At 48.1% G+C, this 23,690-nt stretch overlaps 1 protein-coding gene across 3 annotated transcripts in view; it reads left to right on the forward strand.

Moving 5' to 3' along the window:
* RCSD1 (RCSD domain containing 1) overlaps window positions 1–23,690 on the forward strand; it is a 71,345-nt gene that overhangs the window by 31,022 nt on the left and 16,633 nt on the right. For 2 of the 3 annotated variants that reach the window (XM_005677081.3, XM_018046445.1), the window contains exons 2-3: window positions 18,761–18,865; window positions 19,967–20,056. In XM_005677081.3, the coding sequence (XP_005677138.2) occupies window positions 18,761–18,865; window positions 19,967–20,056 (195 nt within the window). The remainder of the gene's footprint in view (window positions 1–18,760; window positions 18,866–19,966; window positions 20,057–23,690) is intronic. The other variant, XM_018046446.1, reaches the window with a different exon arrangement.

Genomic DNA, 23,690 nt, shown 5'->3' on the forward strand with positions numbered 1-23,690 from the left:
CCTCTCCATATCCCTGCTCCAGGACTTCCTAGGATCGCGGAGTTCTTTCCTGCCATCTGAGCTGGGTCCCCCACCCTCCCCTGGATGCCCAACCCTCTCTCCAAAAGATTGTCTTCATCACTGCCTGACTGCCCCTTTGCAGTTCTGGTTTGCATGGGAAGAATTCAGGACAAATGTTTTCCTTTAAACTCCGTGCTGGATTTACCCTTTCAGGATAAATTCCAAATACCTTGGCTTCAAATATAATAATAGACTGCGTTTAGTGAGAACTATTATGTGTCAGACTGTGCTGAATACTACATACCTCACTTGATTCTTACCCAAGCGTACGATGCAAATACTGCTATCCTCACTTTACAGACGAGGCCCCTGAAATTTGCAGAGGTTGGTTACCTGCCCAAGGACCAGAGTGAGGATATGAACAAACACTCTGTCTCCGGAGCACTGTCTGTAAGCACCTTCTATCCAGTCCCCCCGCCCCCATTCTTACTCCACCACTTCCCCTTCCTGGGTCTTCTGACACATCCACATTTACAGCATGGGCTGCTCCTTGGGCCATAGATCATGCCTATATGCACACAGCTTCTGTGCCATTGTCTGCTTAACTTGCTTTTGTGTTTGATCCACCTTTGCTTCATGTTTCCCCAGCTGGACTGTCAGCTTCAACAGAACAGGGACCGTGACTTAATTTCTCTGTAACTGTTCTCTCCTCCAAAGTTGTTGGCTGATTGCTTTTTATTTTTCAGGAACTTCCTTCCGTTCAGTTTAGTCGCTCAGTCGTATCCGACTCCTTGGGACCCCATGGACTGCAGAATGCCAGCCCTCCCTGTCCATCGCCAACTCCCAGAGTTTACTCAAACTCATGTCCATCAAGTTGGTGATGGCATCCAACCATCTCATCCTCTGCTGTCCTCTTCTCCTGCCTTCAATCTTTCCCAGCATCTGGGTCTTTTCCAATGAGTCAGACTTGGCATCACATGGCCAAAGTATTGGAGCTTCAGCTTTAGGATCAGTCCTTCCAATGAATGTTCAGGACTGATTTCCTTTAGGATGGACTGGTTGGATCTCTTTGCAGTTCAAGGGACTCTCAAGAGTCTTCTCCAACACCACAGTTCAAAAGCATCAATTCTTCAGCACTCAACTTTCTTTATAGTCCAACTCTCACATCCATACATGACTACTGGAAAAACCATAGCTTTGACTAGATGGACATTTGTTGGCAAAGTAATATCTCTGCTTTTTAATATGCTGTGTAGTTTGGCCATAGCTTTTCATCCAAGGAGCAAGCATCTTGGAATTATCTTGAAATTATCACAGCTGCAGTCATCATCTGCAGTGATTTTGGAGCCTCCAAAAGTAAAGTCTCTCATTGTTTCCATTATTTCCCCATCTATTTGCCATGAAGTGATGGGACCTGATATCATGATCTTAGTTTTCTGAATGTTGAGTTTTAAGCCATTTTCTTCACTCTCCTCTTTCACTTTCATCATGAGGCTCTTTAGCTCTTCTTCACTTTCTGCCATAAGAGTGGTGTCATCTGCATATCTGAGGTTATTGATATTTCTCCCAGCAATCTTGATTCCAGCTTGTGCTTCATCCAGCCTGGCATTTCACATGATGTACTCTACATATAGATTAAATAAGCAGAGTGACAATATACAGCCTTGATGTACTCCTTTCCCAATTTGGAACTAGTCTGTTATTCCATGTCCAGTTCTGAACTTCCTTCAGCCTTCACTAAATTGTTTATAACCAAGACTCTGTAGGAATATGCAGTTCAGTTCAGTTGCTCAATCGTGTACGACTCTTTGCAACCCCATGAATCGCAGCACGCCAGGCCTCCCTGTCCATCACCATTTCCCGGAGTTCACTCAGACTCATGTCCATCAAGTTCGTGATGCCATCCAGCCATCTCATCCTCTGTCGTCCCCTTCTCCTCCTGCCCCCAATCCCTCCCAGCATCAGAGTCTTTTCCAATGAGTTAACTCTTCGCATGAGGTGGCCAAAGTACTGGAGTTTTAACTTTAGCATCATTCCCTCCAAAGAAATCCCAGGGCTGATCTCCTTCAGAATGGACTGGTTGGATCTCCTTACAGTCCAAGGCACTCTCAAGAGTCTTCTCCAACACCACAGTTCAAAAGCATCAATTCTTCGGCACTCAGCCTTCTTCACCGTCCAACTCTCACATCCATACATGACCACTGGAAAAACCATAGCCTTGACTAGACGGACCTTAGTCAGCAAAGTAATGTCTCTGCTTTTGAATATGCTATCTAGGTTGGTCATAACTTTTCTTCCAAGGAGTAGGCGTCTTTTAATTTCATGGCTGCAGTCACCATCTGCAGTGATTTGGGAGCCCAAAAAATAAAGGCTGACACTGTTTCCACTGTTTCCCCATCTATTTGCCATGAAGTGATGGGACCAGATGCCATGATCTTCGTTTTCTGAATGTTGAGCTTTAAGCCAACTTTTTCACTCTCCTCTTTCACTTTCATCAAGAGTCTTTTTAGTTCCTCTTCACTTTCTGCCATAAAGGTGGTGTCATCTGCATATCTGAGGTGATTGATATTTCTCCTGGCAATCTTGATTCCAGCTTGTGCTTCATATTGAATCTTCCTAAATCTCACTTGACTTTAAAATACCTACAAATATGGACCCACCAAAATCTCTGCTTAACTTAAGGTGTTGACTACCAAACAAGTTCTAATGTGAGATCGTTCTTGGCCTCATTAGGTGAAATCAGTGGAAAGTATAAAATAGGAATGATCAATCAATAAGTATTGGCTGATAAGACACTTCCCATGCATGTTTCACTTCATCATGATAATGACCCTGTGTCGTAGTTCTCATTTCCATTTTACAGAGGAGGAAATGAAGTCCAGAGGAGGTGGATCTGGAACTATGAGTCCTCTCAAATTGCATCACAACAGCCTGTGCTTGGACAGCAGGATAATAGCAGAAAAGCCAGAGTGGCCAGTCTGGTCTATCAGCCCCATGCTGATCCTGAGGTGGAAATGAGCACCATCTGTGTTCTCTGCTTTCTGCAATCCCAGATTTTCTGTGTGATGTGGCCTGGGAGCCACTAAGAGTGGAGCCGCCTCTCCTGGAAGAGCCATGCAGCTGAAAGGTAGCTCAGAGGTATAATTTATAGGTATGCTGGAGTGATGGGATAAAGTACTGTTGGCCTGTCCATAAGAAAACCAAACCATCTTGTGAATTATCTGCTCAAATCTCTGAATGAGAAGCACTTTGGCCATTGTCCAGAGAGAGATTTTTCATGCATTTGGTGGCGGGCGGTACAATTGCTGATAAGAAGAGAGCAGGAGGAAGCTGGTTTACTTGTATCTTAGGCCTTGTATCATGTCTCTTGAGCTGGGGGCCTGTATATTTCTGTGTCCATACTAGGAGGATTTTTCTAGGGTCTCCTGTGAGGAACTTCTCAGAGCCTGGCAGCCCCTGCTCTCCCCCTCAGGGCCCCGGAGAGTCGTTCACCTTAGGGGTCCGTGGCTACTCCAGATGTGTCCCTGCTGGCCTGTTCTGTTCTTAGAGCCCCTAATTCTTGCTTCAGAACTGTGAGGCTCTCAAGCTGACTAAGGAGCTGAGCCCTTGGTATGTGGATAGCAAAAAAGCAATAGGCCAAAGGGTGTGAATGAGAGAAAACAATGCCTGTACTCGTTCCTTCTTTGTATGACTTCCAGAGGAAACCAAAATGAGGGTTATGGTTTTCCCCGGCTGGGGAGCAGTGAGCCTGGAGAGAAACCTGAATCTCTGCCAATACCCTTTCCTCTTTACAGTTGGTGCTTCTTCTGCCCTTATCCCTTGGTCGGGCTTGGTATTGTTCTTTGTTACTGATTTCTCACCCACCTTCCTCTTATTTCATTTATTTTTTTTGTTTTGGCTGCCTGGGTCTTTGTTGTAGTTGCCCTGTGGCATGTGGGATCGATCTTAGTTCCTTAATCAGGGATCGAACTCATGTTCCGTGCATTGCAAGGGGGGTTCTTAACCACTGGACCACCAGGAAAGTACCCTCTTTGCTCTTTAATGGTTTTCAAATGCCCCCGAGGCTATTTGAGCCCTGTCATCTCCCTGTCCTAAAACTCTTCTCTTTAAGAGAATTACCAACCCTAGTTTGCTAATGTGGAATGAAGGGATTATATCGGATTACCATTGGGTTCCTGTTTAAGAGTAGGAAGTGTTCCATTCTTAGAATCTTCTTTGGAAGAGACAAGAGAAGGAGGGATGGGGTTCTTTATAGAGCTGTGTGTCAAAATGGTGGGGGGAGGGGTGTAATATCACTTGGGATTCCTGATCTTCCTCTCAGAGTTTGCTCTGATTCTGCCTAGACTTAGTCGGGTATCCACCTCTGTTCATCCACATGAGGAAGATAACCTAAGTGTTCCCAATTTCCTCTTAGTGATGTTAAAGTTAAAAAAATTAGTTAGCCAGCTGCAACTGCTACTGCTAAGTCACTTCAGTCGTGTCCGACTCTTAGCGACCCCATGGACTGCAGCCCACCAGGCTCCTCCATCCATGGGATTTTCCAGGCAAGAGTACTGGAGTGGAAAGGGCCTTGGAAAGCATGCTGGGCAAGCTCTTCATCCTAGGGATGAGGAGACAGAAGGGCAGAGGTGGGTGGAGAGTTCACACAGCTCTCCTGACTGCTGGGTCAGCGGCCTCCCCTGCCCCTAGGGTGCTCAGTTCTTGAGATGACTCATCTGGATCGTCTCTTCTGACTTTGCAGGACATGTCTGCCAAGACATGTTTCTTCTTCCCACTTCCTGCATCCTTTGAACCCAAGCATGTTCCCTGGAGAGCTTCTCCAGCTGTTCATGCACCCACCCTAGCCCCTGAGGGTCCCTGATTAGGCTTGGACCTACAGGGGCAGGCACAACCCTCAAACACTGGCCATGAGGCTGAGTCCTGCCTCCTCTTGGTGCAGGGGCCTGGGTGAAAGGCAGGACTCTCCTCACCTGCAGAAGCCAGAAGTAGGCATCTTTCTAATAACTAGTGAACATCTTTTCATGTTCAGCGCAATAAGCTCTCAGTAAGTTATCTGCTTTATTATTGTTAGGAAAATACAATACAAAAAACTACTATTACTAATTCAAAACCAAACTAATTCAAAATTCTCTAGAAATGGCTTTCTAAAGAGAGCCATTTGATTAGTGGAAATGGCAACCCACTCCAGGGCTCTTGCCTGGAGAATCCCAGGGACGGGGGAGCCTGCTGGGCTGCCGTCTATGGGGTCACACAGAGTCGGACACGACTGAAGTGACTTAGCAGCAGTAGGTGTAAACCGAATCACTCGGTATGGGGATAATGCTGGACACAGAGTGGGCCTGAGCAGCCCAGCAGGTCTGGACTCCTGTGGGACTCTTGACCCTTGACCCTCAGTCAGTGACTGGAGGGGACACTCCCAAATATGAATCAGTCCCAGGCCCAAAGGGAGCAGGCAGAGGGAAGAGCAGGTGGAAGAGAGAGATCAGGCCATCTGCAAGCTGAATGTCAACACCCCACCCGTGCCTTTCCCAGTCAGCTGTTTTGCCCTATAAAACCCAATAGACTTTTCAAGTAAAGCAACTTAACTCAGCCTGGTGGTTTTCTTTTCTTCTCTCTGCTTCAAGACCCTTTTGGCCTCATCCCAATGAGTCAGTTTCTAAGGCAGGTAGAACTTTTCTTGTGCTTTGCATGGGGCCTCTTTGATATACCGAAGATTATGGATTCCTGCCTGGACCATCCCTGGGCAGCAAGGTTGGGGAGGACAGCCTTAGTGTCTGAGGACAGCTACAGAAATGTGAAATTTCACAGCTACAGCTATGTGAAATCCACATCAGAGCAGAGATGTGGATTTCACAGCCTGGGCAGGTACCATTCTACACTGATAGGAGACCCATGCCTTCCCTGCCTCAGTGGCTCCTTGATGAAATATGTCTGAAAGTCAATAGCCAACGGAAAGATTCAACCACTCTACATAAAGAAATAGACACATTTTAAGTATTTTTTAGATATGTCATGTTTTAGGATAGATTGAGTTAATAAAAAAAGAAGACAGATATACCCAGGGATGGGAAATATGAAATTATAATGCATTCTTTAGCTCCAAGTAGAAACTGGAGGCTCAGATTTTTAAGTACTGGATTCTTCAGGGAAGGTCTCATTCTTTGCCCTCTAGTTATACTATTCCAGTGACCTTGGCTCAGTTCAGTGAACCTTAATGAAAATATTCAAGCCTGGTATGCCCAGAGCCAACCCTGGCTGACACATTGTTTCCATTTTTACCTTGAGGCCCTGTTCTATGCTTATTAACCCCTCACAGTGTCAGCCCATTGGTGTTGGTTTACTGATGTATCATTCATTCATTTATTTGACATTATTTACTGAGTGCTGAATATGGTAATGGGCTAGGGGGTTGGGACGTGAATAACACAGGGTTTCTGTGCTTAAGGCAGAAAGAAACAAGCTTGCAAAACCGTGGGTATTTGAAAAGTCTTTTGATCCACTGTGAATCACAACTGTGGAAAATTCTTGAAGAAATGGGAATACCAGACCACCTCACCTGCCTCCTGAGAAATGTTTATGCAGGTCAAGAAGCAACAGTTACAACTGAGCATGGAACAACAGACTGGTTCTAGATAGGGAAAGGAGTACGTCAAGGCTGTATATTGTCACCCTGCTTATTTAACTTATATGCAGAGTACATCATGTGAAACGCCAGGCTGGATGAAGCACAAGCTGGAATCAAGATTGCCGGGAGAAATATCAATAACCTCAGATATGCAGATGACACCACACTTATGGCAGAAACTGAGAGAGGAGAGTGAAAAAGCTGGCTTAAAACTCAACATTCAAAAACTAAGATCATGGCATCAGGTCCTCTCACTTCATGGCAAATAGATGGAAAAAGAGTGGAAACAGTGAGAGACTTTATTTTGGGGGGGGCTCCAAAATCACTGCAGATGGTGACTGCAGCCATGAAATTAAAAGATGCTTGCTCCTTGGAAGAAAAGTTATGACCAAACTAGATAGCATATTAAAAAGCAGAGACATTCTACTTTGCTCACAAAGGTCTATCTGGTCAAAGCTATGGTTTTTCCAGTAGTCATGTATGGATGTGAGACTTGCACTATAAAGAAAGCTGAGCAACGAAGAGTTGATGTTTTTGAACTGTGGTGTTGGAGAAGACTTGAGAAACCCTTGGACTGCAAGGAGATCCAACCAGTCCATCTTAAAGGAAATCAGTCCTGCATATTCATTGGAAGGACTGATGCTGAAACTGCAACTTCAATAATTTGGCCACCTGATGCAAAGAATTGACTCACTGGAAAAGACCCTGATGCTGGGAAAGACTGAAGGCAGAGGAGAAGCGGACGACAGAGGATGAAATGGTTGGATGGCATCACCAACTTGATGGACATGAGTTTAAGTAAACTCTGGGAGTTGGTGATGGACAGGGAAACCTGGCCTGCTGCAGTCCATGGGGTTGCAAAGAGTCAGACATAACTGAGCGACTGAACTGAACTGAACTGAGTTCTATACATTGGCCTCCTTTTATTTCCTCAAACACATCCTGCTCTTCTCATTTCCAGGCCTTTGGGTAAACTCTCCTTGGAATGCCCTTGGCTATACCCCTCCCTCCCTTATCACACACACGCTGCTTGGATCACTTCTTCTCTTCCAGACCTCTATTTAAACATCACATTTTTGGGTCAGATCCCCTTATCCCTTGCTTTTCTAGTCCTTTCCCTCTGCAGTGTTTATCACCCTAAGAAACAATAAACTGGAGTAAAAATAATAATGGTTGCTGAATGGTTGCCCTCATTAGACTGCAGCTTCCATTATGAAAAGACCTGCATCATCTTGTTCATTGCTATATCCTGGCACAGGTCCTGGAGTACAGGAAGAATGAGTGAATGAATGAATCCAAGATGTGGTAAAGCAAAAAGAAGCCTCGCATCCAGCACTACACCCTGCCCAGGGGGACCCAACCCACAGAGCATCCCAAGAGACGTCCTGCTAAGAGTGCAGCTCCAGACTGCAAGGGGAAAGGGGAGGGAAGGAAGAAGAGCCGCTGTAATAGGAGAGGCTACAGCTAACTGGGAGGCAGGCCCTTGTCCTTGAGCAACTTGTTCTAATCTTAGAAGGTATGCTTGGGCTTACTGTTGGGACATGAAGGACAAATGTCCCAGGCCTCAGGATTCACTCACATGTCACTCCCACTTGGGAGGCAGAAATGGTCCCCCATGAAGGATATTATTAGGAGGCCTCCAGGTGTCTGCAGCAAACCCCAGGAGTCAGAGGGACTTGCAGCGAGATCAGGCTTCTTAGGGGACTAACCAGCATGGAGAGCATGTGACAGGAGTCTCTGAATTCTCTTTGAAGAGCAGATGGATTGTAGATTTACTTGTTGGCCTAGGCTGTGAATCCCCCTGAATCACCTAAGCTAGCTATGTAGGCATTTTTCCCACACTCTTCCCCTTTCCCCTAAAAAGAAAAAACAAAAACAAAAGCCAACTGCTCTGAGGCTGCCAGGCTCACAAGGTTGAATTTGATTTTCCTTCTCTGCACACCCACAGTTGGAAGAAGACTATTTTGGTGGTGCAGGCACCCAGCCTGAACTGCAAAGTCACTGCTTCCTCCTCTTCATCCCAGGACCCTCTCCATCTCCTTTCTCGCCTCCACTCACCCAGCCTGTCTTCGAGCTGAGCCAACACTTTGTAACAGGAGCCAAGTTTCAAGCGCAGGTTCATCTGACTCCAAAAATTCCAAGCTTTCAAGGATCCATCCTGGACCCTCTGCTGTGATCACTCTCCCCTTCTGGGCACCTTTTCCTTCTCTAGCCACCTCTTGCCTCTTTCCTCCTAGCCCTGCTCTCACTGGGGCTCACCATCTCTGTGGATGGCACCCCTGTCCACTCAGCATCTGGGCAGCATCTTGACTCCTCTCTGCACCTACCTGGTCTGTCACTCGTTCCAGATAGTCCTTTTTCCTAAGTTGCTTTTAAGTTCCTGTTAATGTTCTCCATCTCCATGGACCCTCCCCTAGTTCAGGGCACCATTCTGTCTGGTCTTGTACTCTTGAGATCTACAGTGTTGACTGCAACCCTATGTCTAAGTCATCCTTGAGAGAGTTGTTAATTCCTAGATGAACTTATCTGATCTTGGTCCCAGTTTTCTGCCTCTACTGAATCCTTGCTGTCCATTTTCCTGTAAGCCTGGGAGACCTAAACACTCTGAATCCTTGGCCTGTGTAGGGCTCATTATCTACTAGTGTTTGAATCAATAAACTCTGCCTCTTGAAGGCATTTCTTTACCACCTGTGGGGCACAGATGCTTGATTCTCACTCTACTGCCTTTAAAAAGCACCCACAAATACAAGCTGCCGCTTTCAGTAGAACTTCTGCTGAAGATTTGCAGATTTTCAAGAAGTGATCATAATGGCACAACACAGCTAGCAATTGTAAGTCAGTGACCAGAGGTTCCTATCCATCAAAACCTTTTTGGCTGGACTTCCCTGGTGGACTCTATTCTCCCACAGCAGGGGCCCTGGGTTCACTCCTTGGTCGGGGAACTAGATCCCAGATGCTACGATTAAGATCCTGAATGCTGCAACAAAGATCGATCCCATGTGCCACAACTAAGACCCGGCGCAGTCAGATAAGTAAGTATGCCTTTCACGACAGTGGCAGTGGCCCGTCCATCTCTCACACTGCAGCCAAAGCGACCATCGAAATAAGCCCATTCGTTTTAGCGGACCCTCTGTTTTACTCTTTTTCTAAAAACCTTCCAATGACTTAGCATGGCCCTGAGCACAGGGTCCGCTCTGGCCTCTGTTTCCTGTGCAGCCTCACCTTCCCCTCAGGCCACATGCCATGAGCCAGGCTTAGGGACTTCTGGTAGTTCAGTGAGGAGCCCCAGCCTTGCATCCTTCGCATGTGGCTCCCTCAGCAGAAGAGTGACTAACTCTGCCCACCCTCCAAGCTTGTCCACGTTGGGGCTTCCTTCTAGAAGTCCTCCTGGATACCTCTAGCCAGATTGGGTGCCCGTGTTATGCTTTTCACCCTGTCCTTCTCCAGTCACAACATCCTGAACTCAATGTCACCTCCGTCTGCTCCTCCTTGGGGAGGCCTCCTGTGACCGACCACTCCGGGCACCAACATGCACTCGCTTACTGGGTCACTGCCTGTCTCCCCTGGAATGTGAACTCCAGCAAGAGTATGGACTCAGGACTCTCTTCTTCAGCACCATGTCCCCAGACCTCAGAGCCCACAGTGGGTCAGCAAGTACTTACTGCCTGGTTTACTTTCGTATGGCTGATGCAATGAATGACCACAAACTTCGTAGCCAAAACAAAATAAATTTATTATCTTATCATTCTGGAGGTCAGAAGTTCCAAACAGATCTCACTGAGACTAGAATCAAGGTGTTGGCTGGGCTGCCTTTCTTCTGGAGACTTGCCTTTCCCAGCTTCTAGAGGCTACCTGCATTCCGGCATGTGGCCTCTTCCCCCATCATCAAAGCCAGCAATAGTAGGTCAAGTCTTTCTCATATCCCATCACTCTGACGTTGACTCTTCTGCCCTCCTCTCCTACTTCTAAGAGCACTTTGGATTGCATTGGGCCCACTTAGATAATCCAGGGCAGTGCCCCACTTTAAGGTCAACTGATTAACAACTTTAATTCCACCTGCACGCCTTGCCATGTAACCTAACATCACCACAGGTTCCACGGTTAGGATGTGGACATCTTTGGGGGCTATTCTGCCTTCTGCACTGGCTGACCCATCATACTTTTACAAAAATATTTATTGATTGCACCAGGTCTTAGTCGTGGTATGTGAACTCTTTGTTGCAGCATGTGGGATCTAGTTCCCTGACCAGGGATTGAACTTGGGCCCTCTGCATTGGGAGTGCAGTCTTAGCTACTGGATCAGCAGGGAAGTCCCTGATCCTGATCATGGTTTAAATACTTGCCTAATCACCACTGTTCCTTAGTAGGCCATAAACTCTGGGTGTGCACAGTATCCATCCTGTGAGTCTCTGTGTATCTCTTCTCCAGTGTGCTATAATTCACTGCATCCCGAGAGCCTCACAACTATCCCTAGAGGAAGTCAAGGCAGGTGCTCTTCCCACTGTACAGATGAGGAAGCTGAGGTTTCACTAGCTCATGTGTCTTGACCAAGGTCACACAAGAAAGGGCAGCTCCAAAACCATACTCAGGACTTAGTGTGTCCTTACTGGCAAGCCTCTGAGAGATGGTAGGAGAGCATATAAAATAATAGCAATAATCATAATCAGAAGAAGAAGGAGAGAAGGAAGAGGGGACATGACCTAGGTCATGACCTTAAAAGCTGTAAAATTACAGTCAGCTTTATTTTTCTTAATTGCCAGTTAGTACGCACATCAGTTTCTCAGGGATGGTTTGAAAACTCAGGAAAGGAATGTCTGTTAACCGTCCATCTTGTTAAGTATCTGTTACGTGTAGACCGCCAATGACCAACTCATGACTGCCCATTTATGAACTAAGAATGGCAGAAAGCAGCAAGGAGCATGTCTTAGCTGGCTGGGGCTCCCTCTGGGAGACCTGTGCCCCAGAGAGAATGGAAGGGCAAGGGTAGACTAGATGACAACCCGGGACTTCCCTCAGTGTATTCTCCCCATTTCATAGATGGAAACTGAGGCACAAAGAAGTTAGGTAACTTGTTCAGAGCCACAGTATATGCACAGTATATGTTTGAACCCAGGCAGTCTGGAAAGAAGCCTGAGCTGTATGCTCCCCTGCCCCACATGCGGCACCATAACCTGTGATCTGTACACTCTGCCTCTTGCATACAGGGCTGATTGTGAACCTTGCGGGGACTCAGGATATTGGCTGCCTCCTCCTCTTAGCGGGAGGAGGGTGGCGCAGGCTCCAGACATCAGGCACATGTTGCAGTTTGGTTTGGAGCAAAGGCCAACTGGGCCTCCCAGGTGAACCTGCCTGCCAATTCAGGAGATGTAAGGGATGAGGGTTTGATCCCTAGGTCAGGAAGATCCCCTGGAGGAGGACATGGCAACCCACTCCAGTATTCTTGCCTGGAGAATCTCCACGGACAGAGGAGCCCGGCAGGCTACAGTTCATACGGTTGCAAAGAGTCAGACACAATTGAAACAGCTTAGCATGCACGCACACACAATGGCCAACTGATGGCAATTTGGGTTGGAGGAAAGGCCAATGGATGTTAATAATCTCACTTACCAACAAGGATCCTGAGGCTCGAAAAGATCTACCCCCAATATGTGTCAGAGAAAAAAGACTTGATTTACCTCTGAATTAGCTGTTCTTTCTGCTCCTGTCATATCATCCGTGCACATCCCCAACCCCACAAGACTCAAAATGCATTTTTATCCTTATGCTTATACAACAATTGACAGGTTTCACGGAGAAATTTCACATCATCTCCCAGATTGCACCGATAAGGTCCTCGACCACCGTGACATTTGGGGTGAATGGCTCCCTCCCGTTGCTTTGTTGTCCTTGCTGTTACTCGAGACTGTGCCTGGGCTAACCCTGCCTCTGCCACCGCCACCAAGCCCACTGACCCCACCTGGGTGGCTGGCCAGGCCCCGGAGACTGAGCTACCCTGCTTCTAAGCCCACTGAAGCAGTCAGGCTGACGTCCGCTGACTCAGGGTTGCTTAACCCTGTCCAGGCCCCTGGGCTGTAGCACCACGTGCTGGGAGGCAGGGGAAAGCCCTGGAGGTCCCATGGAGTGACGAACTCCCCGGGGAATGGCCTGTGGATCCTTTGTGTGAGCTGGGCATCCTACCTGGGTTTCTCCCTGGGATAGAGCTTCAGAGGCTAAGGACTTGCCATTTTCAAACTCTTAAAGCTGACAAGTGGGGAGGTAGAGAATATTTGCACTATTTTTGGTCTTAATGCGAAATAGTTGATCAGCATTCATGTGTACCTGTTTCTCCTCTTCTGCCTTGCTTAGTTGTTGTACTTCTTCGTCACCTGCTCTCCATCCCTCCAGCCCCCACGGCCCCAGTCACTGTTATTCCAGTGCATTGTGAAGTGTCTACAGATGCCCAAGAAGTGCTGAATATCTGACCCAGCTGCATGGATGCAGGACACAAGACTTTCTCTTCCAATGGCATTTCAGGGTTTCTGATCCTCTCTCACCTAAATCTGGCCTCAACCCAGCCTGTCTGAAGTCTGCACCAAAATGTCTGCAAGGCTCCTCCTGGAATAAGAAAAGCAGTCCCATCACTGTTGTGAATGAAAGGCAGCTCAGTGCTAATAAGGAGTTCAGTCTCTGCACCTCTTCTCCAGAGACTCTTCTCTGTATTTAGACCTCTTCTCTGTATCTTCTGATTTTATTTAGTTTGGTGACTTCAAATACTATCACTATCTACTGACTCTCAAAGTTTTGTTTCCAGCCTGGAAACCTCCTCTGAATTTAAGACTTGGGTGTATATTTAACTCCCACCCTGCATGGATATCTAATAGACATTTCAAACGGTCAGGCTGCTGCTGCTGCTGCTAAGTCGCTTCAGTCGTATCCAACTCGGTGCGAACCCATAGACGGCAGCCCACCAGGCTTTACCAAGAAAGAACTATTGACCCCCTACCTTTCCCTACCCACATCTTTCTCCAACAAACCCTCCCCAACCCAGGAAAAAATATCCCGTGCATTCTGTTGTCCAAGTCAAACACCTGGGAATCCTCCTTGATTGCCCTTTTCTCTTCCCACACCCAGTGCATCAATAATTCGCAGCTGTCTCAGCTTCACCCCTTTTACCGCCTGCTGCTACAGTCCTGGTCCGTTCCACCGTCACTGCTCAGCTGCACCACGGCCAGAACCTTCCTCCTGGCCCCCCTGCTTCCACGGTCATCCGTTCTCTACAGACAGCCTTTTGATATGTACTTCAGGTCACATCTCTCCTCAAAACCCTCCAAATGGTGTTCCATTCACTTGGAGTAAAATATTACTACAAACTGCTTGCTATGATCCTCAAGGCCTCATGCAGTGGGGCCCAGACTGCCTTATGTCTCCTCATATTTTGGATGCGACAGGTCCCTGCCACACTTGTCTTCTCTGTCCCTCACCCTTTGTTCCTCTTGGTGCTTTCTGCTCAGAACAGTTTTCTTTCCACCTTTTTCCCACCTGGAAGTTCAGATGGCTCCTCCTCAGAGATGGCTGCTCACAGCCCCATAGGTGAAGCACCCTGTTTCCTCTTCTTCGTGGCCCTGAAGTTCTCTTCCTTGTTTCTCTGCTCTGTGTTTGCTGTTTGCGCCCCTCGCTGGCGCAGCCGCTCCCTAAGAGCAGGAACTCTGTCTTGTTCACTGCTTGAGCGCGGGGCTCGGGACAGAGGTGTTTGCTGAGACACTGACTGCTTGAGCGCGGGGCTCGGGACAGAGTGTTTGCTGAGACACTGACTGAGACAACTCTTGAAGAGAAGGGCTAGAGTTAACAAAGCGTGTCTGTGCGGAAGGAGATCTTTGGAATCCAGATAATGCAGCACTTACTAGCTTGAAGAATAAGTTAGCAATTCTGGGTCACTTTCTGTTCTAGAAGAGGTACTGTGAGAATGAGAGAAAAATGTATCAAGTGCTATAAGAACAGTGCCTCCCACGTAGCCGCTGCTCTAAGTAAGGTGGGTGCGTCAAACTGGCCGGCCTGGTTCCTAGTCCATCGTCCTTTCCATCATTCCCGAGTGGTAACGGTTAAGCTCAGTGGTGAATTGAAGAGTTCAGGTAAGGTAAGCACACAAAAAGACGAAGGAATCACTGCGGCATTCCCCCAAGAGACTGTCTGTTGATCCTTTTACAATGAAGATCTAAAAAATTAAAAAATAAATAAATAAATGAAATGAAGATCTAAGTTGGAAGCGGGTGAGTGATCCACTGCAGTTCTAAAAGAGCAAAGAAGCGAGCATACCTATGTTTTGAGGCTCTGGGTTGCCTGTCCTGTTTCTGGTGAGCAAGACAACCTTCCTGTTAGCTAAGAGCAGGGGTTCCTCAGGCCCCAGGCAGACCCCCCTCACTGATTCTCCCCCAAGCTGTAGATGAGGCCTCCCCTGGTGCCTTGTGACCCTGAACCGTGGACCATAGACTGGTAGAAACTTAGACCTGGGCCGAGGAGGAGGGTGGGGAAATGGGCACAGCCAGGGCAGAGTCTGACTTGGGCCTGTACACAAAGCTTCCACTATGCAAATGGTTGGCAGCATCCAGGTTGTATTTATTCATCGCGGCAACAGTGAGGGGGAAGTTCCATGCTGTCCAGACACACGGGCTCCTCAGTTCTCTGAAGAAAGTCCCATAGAAACAGAAAGTAAACCCCAGAGGTGATTTTCTTCTGGCCTTGGCAAAGTTGAGGGAACCATAGGACTGGTTTCCAAGCTTGCTGGCAGAGCTGGGCTGGAACAGTGGCAGCAAGGGCTTGGTCAGCAGGCTCTGGGCCCAGCAAGGTGGGTTGGGGGCTGCAGTCTGTAAGCATGAGTGTCAACTAAAGCAGGTCGCATGTGGGAATGGGTTGAGAAAATAGATTTAAGACATGGAGATTTGTCCCAAGAAGAAAGGATCCACAGAGATCAAAACGTGACCAAGACCTGGAGGTGGGTGCAGGTGGAGTTGATGGTGGCAGTGACTCTGGGAGCAGGGCCCAGACCCTGACACCACAAGCTGGGTTGGATGGGAGGTGGGGAAGAAGGCCCCCTTTGAGGACGACTTTCTGTGTTCCTGACTCTGTGTTCAATACTTAATGGATAACTTTGGAACAGAGAAAGAATGCTGCTTAGGGGGTAGGGGTGGGGGGGTCCCAGGAAAGTTTGGGACAAGGCAGAGATGCGAAAGTCATGCTCAGATCTAAGAACAATCAAGGTAGGAGCATGACCTTCCCAAATCAGTCTCAGGGCTGAGTGAGATAAGAGAGAGAGAGAGAGGGAAAAAATGTTGCTCACCTGCCTGGGGCCAAGGTGATGTGATGTTGACCCGCTGGAACAGGTCAGTAGTGGTACCTGCCACAAGTGCAAGGCAGAAATCCAGGCAAAGCCTCAAACAGGCTAAACCACAGTGCCTGACCATCCCCAAAGACACACTGGCTCCTTTGTACCCGTGTAACCCAGTGGCTTATAATAGATTTACTATTTATATATCACTTTACAGTTTTCAAAGCACCTTCACAAATTAGGCTATTTAACTGATGTTCATTGTTGGATTATTAGGTATTGGATCAAGTGTTTCTCAGATTATTTTGTCTGGCCTCTCCGGTGTGACTCTGGCTAAGTTACTTGCCCTCTCTTAACTTCTGCCCAACTGAGAGAAGGCAACAATCAATCACTCTTCCACAACACAGAATGAGAGGTGCTGGTAGGGAATGGATTTGCCGGGCTTCAACAAGCTCTGGAGTCCACAGACATTCTAAAGAAAACCCATTCACTGGGCTCCAGGAAAGCAAATTCAGACGCATCACAATCTTTCCTTCAACCTAGCTTTTAAGTCCTAAGTCCTTCCAGAAGGCTTGTAGTTCTCTCACCCCTTGCCAAGCCTGGTTTCAAGAAGGGAAGTTAGGGCGGAGTTTCTGATTCCCCTTCAGCTCTATTTTTATCTGGAACGTTTCTTCCTGCACCACCGGTGATTGGCGCCTTCGGGGCTGAGGTAAAGTGCGCTGTCAGCAGGTCGCGAGCAATAAATAGCAGCGGACAGAGAGACTGAGACCGACGGACCGGCCCAGCATGTTTGCCAGGAGCAGCTCAATTAATAAATTGCTCTGTCCCTGGAACCTCTCCATTGTTCCAGGAGGACATGATGTTCACCTCTGACCAGGCCTTGCATGGCCAGTGTGGGGCACATGTCAGGGCGGGCACTGAGGCTCCCCACCCCCTTCTCCAGCGCTGTGGGGAATTCTGGCATCTTGAAGAGAGGCGAATCCTTAAACATCTTTTTTTGAAATCAGTATTTGATATTTAGGCTGAAATGGGGATAAACTTGACTTATAGCAGGGACCTGCCTTTTCCTCTAGAACAGCCTGTTCACAGATCAGAAGCTCTGTGTCCCAGCAGTTCTTTCCTATCTCGAAGCAAAGCCCTCTTCTCAAAGTTTTGCCCACACTTACTCAACTTCACCTGAGGTCATTGTGGGGCAGGTGGTTGCCCCTCCTGCTCCAATGGGACAATGTCATGGTATTACCAGTGATATTTCCTTCAGAGGTAGCACTCAAATATGAAAGCTCAGAGACACTTTCAGCACAAAAAGGAGGGTGTAGGACATGTATGTGAGAGTATGTGTGTGTGCGTATGCGCATGGATGTGTGTGTGGAGGGATGCAAGTTTGCAGCTGGAGCGTGCTTGTAGGCCATGAGCTCCATGGAAAGACCAAGATGTCTTTGTTGGGCAACTGCTACCCAGATTCTCTCAGTTTCAAGCTAGACATGAGCAGGTGGAGTGGAGAGGTTTGCAGCCTGTGTGCAAAATGCTATCATCATGGTCACCAAAAATAAAAGCTGAATGTCACTAAGACTGGACATTTTTAAAAAATTATGAAAGTCAGGGGCTTTTGTAGGCCACATGTAATAAGGCAGAAGTGAAGTGTCTGTTTCCAGGGCTTGCTGACTCCTCGAATGAGTCTTGGTGGCAAATGGCATGCGAGAGTGAGCAGTGACTGTGGTTCACTGAGGTCATTGCCAAGGGTTCTTAGAAATAGCAGTAACAGCGCTTCTGAAGCTCTTATGTCCTAGGCCTTGTCCCCACACTTCAGATACATAGTAAGTCACTTGACCTGCAGAACCACCATGTGAACAACGTGCTACTGTTATCCCTACCGAGGTACAAATGGAGAAAGTCATTTGCCCAAGGTCACTGAGCTAAGGAGATGGAGCAACTCAGTGGTCAAATCCAGATAGTCTGGTTCTCATCTGCCATGCTATTTGACTCTCGTGTTGTTTATTAGCTCAACAAATATTTTCTGAGCGTTTCTATGACCAAAGCACTCAAACCAAGTAAGAGAAATAAGATGCAAAAATACTTGTCAAAAGTTCAATCCAGGACTTCCCTGGTGGCCAACTGGTTAAGAATCTGCCTGCCAATGCAGGGGACATGGGTTTGGTTCTTGGTACAGGAAGATCCCACATGCCTCAAGGCGACTCAGCCTTTGTCCCACAACTACTGTGTCTGCACACCCTAGAGCACATGCTTCACAACAAGAGAAGCCACCACAATGAGGAGCCCCTGCTCTCCACAATTAAGAGTAGCCTCCACTCTCTGCAACTAGAGAAATCCTGCATGGAGCAACGAAGATCCCCCACAGCCACAAATTTTAAAAAAATGTTTTAAGTTCAATCCAGGGCAGTTGCTCATCCCACTAGATCCAGTCATGCACTGGACTCGCTCCAGCGCATTTTGCCAGCCTCCAGTTTCCGAAGCGCCCTTTGGCTAAGGGGAGACTGTCTCTGATAGAGCCCTCTGCAGGCCAGGTCTTTGTAGAATGAGGAACCCAGCCTTGTCCTGCCTCCTAGATCCCTGGGCCCTCCGCGACCCACCCCCCAGGGCAACTTTAATTCCTTTCCAGATAGAGCCACACCCCGGGGCCGAGGACATTGTAGATATGCATACAAAATGCAGTTGATGAAGGAGGCTTTAAATCTCTGATGCAGAAGCCAATTGCAAAATGCTGGGAGAAGGCCTCACTGTCACAGAGCAGGCCCCTCGCGTGGCCCCTTGTGCTGACGCTCCGAGTGCCAGGTGTGTATTTGCTGGTTAACTTTGGCTTCCCCTTGGTTTGCCAGGCACAGAGGCCGGCACAGACCAACGCCATTGTGGACGACTCCGCACCCCCCTCGGTGGCCCAGTTGGCTGGGCGGTTCAGGGAGCAGGCCGCCGTTGCAAAGGAGGTGAGTCAGGCGGTATCAGCGCCCCTCTCCTGGGAGGGGGCTGGAGGAAGGGGAAGTCTGGGTCAGGCCCAGAGCAGAGGGAGGGAGGAGGTTTAGTGATTACCAAATTAGGAAGCAAGTCAGAGAGGGGTCTCTCTGAATGTGAGGAATGTTGCCCTGCCGCTGGGCCTGGGCAGGGTCTTTCCTCACCAGAGTGAGGCTTATACTTTGGCCAGGAGGGAGCAGACATGGGGCTGAGTGTTGAAAGGCCTGCTGTCCGAGATGGGGCTCTGGAACCCGGGGCTGGTCCAGCTCCATCACCCACTGATGGAGATTTAGATCTTGCACAGCTGTGCCAGGCCTGGGCTGGCGCAGAATAAAGAAGTCCCCACACCAGGCTCCTCCTCTGAGCATAGGAATTCAGAGCAAGGGTAGATTCCAACAGAGAACTGGGAAGCAAGGACTGACAGGGAAGTGCATTCAGATAGGAAGCAGGGATCAGAAAGGGAAGGGATCTGGTTAGCAGAGGATTCTAGAATCCTGATGGAGAGGACAGTGTCAAAGGGGCTTTGTAGTGCTGAAATCTGGGCCAGATTTTCTCTAGTCCTACGGTCTGAGAAGCTCCTTAGAAGTGGAATGTAGGAAGGGCACCCCAGTGTCAGGGGAGGTTTATCAATGGCCCCTTAGGGAGAACGAGAATGCTTTTTTAGATGCATTGTTTTGTGGTTTTATTTTCTATCTGAAAAACCCATCTGTAATTTCAAGACACGGTAGGCATGTTATGAATGGTGAAGGAAAGAGTACTGATCTAAGGCTCTGGCAGTACTCAGAAGCTGGATGCGAGTGTTATTTTGAAATGTTGCTTCAGGCTGATGAATCTCAAGTGAAAGAGGATGCCAGCAGGAGATCACTGGGAGAAGCTAAAAGTCTGAATGGGCAGACAGCTCACTGGAGTGACTTGATGGTTAACTGGCAAAGACGGGCAACGCTCCCTCCATTCTCTTCTCCACCAGACATTCCTGAACATTCCTAAAGCCAGTTTCCACTCCTTTCTCTTCCTCCCTGTTGCCTGATTAGCTCTCTCTCTTTTTCTGTGTGTCTGTCTGTCGCCCTTCCCTCTAGACACCAGCCAGTAAACCAACCAGAAGGAAACCGCCCTGCTCCCTCTCTCTGTTCCCCCCCAAGGTAGAGCTGGGCCAGAATGGTGAGGAGGTAAGTGCTGCTGCCCCTGGGGCTCCAAAGATGCTGGTTATGATTTGCTTTCTCCTTCTTAGGGAAAGAAGCACTCAGTTCACATTTTTAGACTTTAAAGGCGTGCAGGGAATTTCTCCTTTTCAGATTTAGGAATGAGCTTTTTTTCTTGATGTTTCCTGTTCCTTTACCGTGAAAATGAAGCCCCTTCTATTCCCTCTTATTGAGCTTCCCTTATGATTTTTCAAGGACAGTAGCACCATTTTTCAAGCCTGAGCGTTTCAGCCAAGAGAATGGGCCATAGAGTATTACCACATCACATCAGATTTAGGACTCATGAAAGTCATGTTTGATTCCCAGGTCTGACTTATATGATCTTCCATGTGCCCAAGGGGTCTGGAAAGAGGGTCTGCACTCACATGAGGTAGAATTGCTATGAGATAATTGAGTGTTTCTGTGGTATCTTGTACAGGATGGCTATTATTCTGGATCACTGGAAGAAAACCGGAGCCCCCAGGAGGCCTCATTGCCCTCAGCTATAAATAGCCAATGTTACCAACATAATACAGGCTCTGGTATCATAGATCATAGCCAGCAATGGATTCCCAGCCTGCATGTTCACCTACTCTTATTTATCTAATTGTAACTGTAAGAGTAACTTGTCCACACCCTCCCAGGAGCCCATGAACCTTCACTGTGGTTGCGGTCCCCACCAGAAACAGATTTGCATGTTCTATCCTCCAGTCCGGGAGGCCAATCCCCAAATAGAGCAAGCCAGCCAAAGATAGTCCAGTCCCCATATCCACTGTGACACCTCTTTCCCCACTGTCTTTTTGGGGGGCCGGCATCTTGATGACAGACGGACACGGTAGCCACATGGACTTGGGTGAGCCTCTCCTTGTCTGCATTTTCTCACCTATAAAGTGAAACATCTGGAGTAGAAAAATGATGTTCACACCTATTTGTCAAGCCAAGGCATATAAGCAGAAGCCCATCAGATAACTCGGAAAGAGCTGCTCCCTGTCAAGTGGAATGGAGAAAGGGGTGGTGTCTAGAGCCCCATGTGCTCTGGGAATACTACCCCCACCCCACCCCCCACCCCACCCCACCCCCCCGCTCACACACACACACACAATGAACAGAGATCTTCTGGGATGAGAATCTCCAAGAGGCACAGTTGAAAAACACTAAGTTTTTGGGGGGTCTCCTCATGTGCCCACATTATGATTCTGTGACTTTGTGGGTTCCTCAGCCAACATTCGGAGAAGGCAATGGCACTCCACTCCAGTACTCTTGCCTAGAAAATCCCATGGACGGAGGAGCCTGGTGGGCTGCTGTCTCTGGGGTCGCACAGAGTTGGACACGACTGAAGCGACTTAGCAGCAGCAGCAGCAGCCAACATTCTGACCAAATACATATCAACAACTTCTCTTTGCTGAGGGCCATCTTCCCCTGTGACCGCCCTCTGGGCTTGGGCCTGTGTTAGGCAACAGGCCAAGGCTGTGGCCACTAGGCGCCTCCTGTGAGGCTGCCCCCTGACTGGACTTGACCTTGGAGAAGTCACTGCACTGCACTGAGCCTGCTTCCTATTTTGTAAAATGGGACAAGAGCACTAACCAGTCATGGGGGCTGGAGGGGGATGTTTATTCCCTGGATAAAAGTGGAGTGAGCCAGGTTAGTTCAGTGGCTCTGGGAGAAATAAGTTTGCACGTTTCATTCCATGGGCCACCACCAGCAGTTATGGTCTATTCAGCCAAGGGCTGAATGAATGGGAGGTTGGATCTTAGAAGGAAAGTCCTGGGGTGACAGGGTGCTTGCATATGTGAAGTTCATTGCTTCTAGATATCAAAGATTCTTTGTCACCTTGAAATTCACACAAAAATAAAACAAACAGCCAGCTTTGTTTGGCTGGGTTAGATGGAGGCTGTTGTCTATCATCCTTCCATACTCCCACGGTACAGCCTGCTCTAATGCTGGGAGCCTTGGGGGCCTGCAGGGAAGACCCTAGTCAGGCTGCCTCCTGGTCTCCAGTGCCCAGTGCTGAAGGGGTCTTACTATCTCTTCTTCATTCCTCCCCACTCCCTGTGCCTACAGGAGCCTGAGATGGTGAGGCCAGCCGCTGCCCCCAGGGTGTATTGGAGTTACCCTCCTCTGGAGGACCCACCCAATACTGGGTTTTAATGTAGCCACAGCCTCACCTGCCCAGAGACGGACTGAAGAACCTGGTCGTTATTCTAGTCATTATTAGAATGTCATATATGGACATACGTATTCATAGAGAGATGTCAGGTTGACTTGATCCCTCCAACTGTGTGAGAGGCAGCTACTTGTCTAGAGCTGCTAGTTAAACAGTAAAGGAAATGCTGCCACTTGCTGCCATTCCTAGGAACTGCACTGGTGGCTTTTCTGGATTCTTCCTGTTTAGTGAAGTGAAGTCACTCAGTCGTGTCCGCCTCTTTGTGACCCCATGGACTGTAGCATACTACGCTCCTCCGTCCATGGGATTTTCCAGGCAAGAGTACTGGAGTGGGTTGCCATTTCCTTCTCCAGAGGATCTTCCTGACCCAGGATCGAACCCAGGTCTCCCGCACTGTAGGCAGACGCTTTACCGTCTGAGCCACCAGGGAAGTCCTGTTCAGTAGATCAATTCAAATCAATAAGGATTTTGTAGGGCATGAGCTGGGTTCCCAGCACTGTCCTATGAGGAAGGGGCTGTGTTTATTGAATTTTCACTCTCTTCAGAAGATAACGATCAGTTATGGAAGAGAGGAGTTATTACATGAAGTGAGTTTTGTCAGCACAATTGTTGCTGCAGTTTCTAGAACGGCATCTTCAAAAACACTGGCTCACGTGAATTTTCACTGTAAAGCCCAGAAATTAAGAACAACCAAATCTATTCTCACAGTGGCCACAAGGCTCCTTGAAAGTCTGACCACTCTGGAAATACGCCTGATGATGCAAACTCATGGAGCCAGAGGCACGTGACAGCTGGAGGAGGCCTTAGAATCGCCTATTCCAACCCACTTGCCTGCTTCGGCCTTGGCTGGGAAGGCTGAGGCCAGGGCATCCATCTAGCTCCTGTCAAAGCCAGTTGGGGACTTTTTGGGCAGGCCAGTGGTTAAGACTTCAAGCTCCCAGTGCAGGGGTCATGGGTTCAATCCCTGGTTAGGGGACTAAGGTCCTGCATGCAGTGCAGCCCCCCTCCCAGAAGAAAACCAGCATCAGAAAGGGCTGGGAGGGGGCCTCCTGAGTCCCAGCAAGTGACCGATCCACCCCAGCACCGCCCCCCCAGTGCTGGCCTTAAAAAGGTCACAGAGTTCTGTTGAGTGAGTCTCTCTCTTTCCATCACTAAAATCATCTCCCTCAATAAATATCTCAGGTTTATAAGAAATCGGTATTATTCCTCTTATAAGTCAAGTAAATTAGAATACGGGCGCAAGAAGCAATATCCCAAAATGTAGGAAACTCCTGTTGTGTTTTTTTCTGCTCTGGTCTCTGTCCAACAATATGGAAGTCATCAATTTCTTTTTCTTCATCACCATCATCATCATCATCACTGTCATCATTCCTACACGTTGAAGATCAATATACCTGTGGAACTAGAATCAAGCTGTAAGGACTTTACACAAAACAAGGAGTCAATCTTTTTAGATAA

The sequence above is a fragment of the Capra hircus genome, chromosome 3 (genome assembly GCF_001704415.2).
Source record: "Capra hircus breed San Clemente chromosome 3, ASM170441v1, whole genome shotgun sequence".
Lineage (NCBI taxonomy): Eukaryota > Metazoa > Chordata > Mammalia > Artiodactyla > Bovidae > Capra > Capra hircus.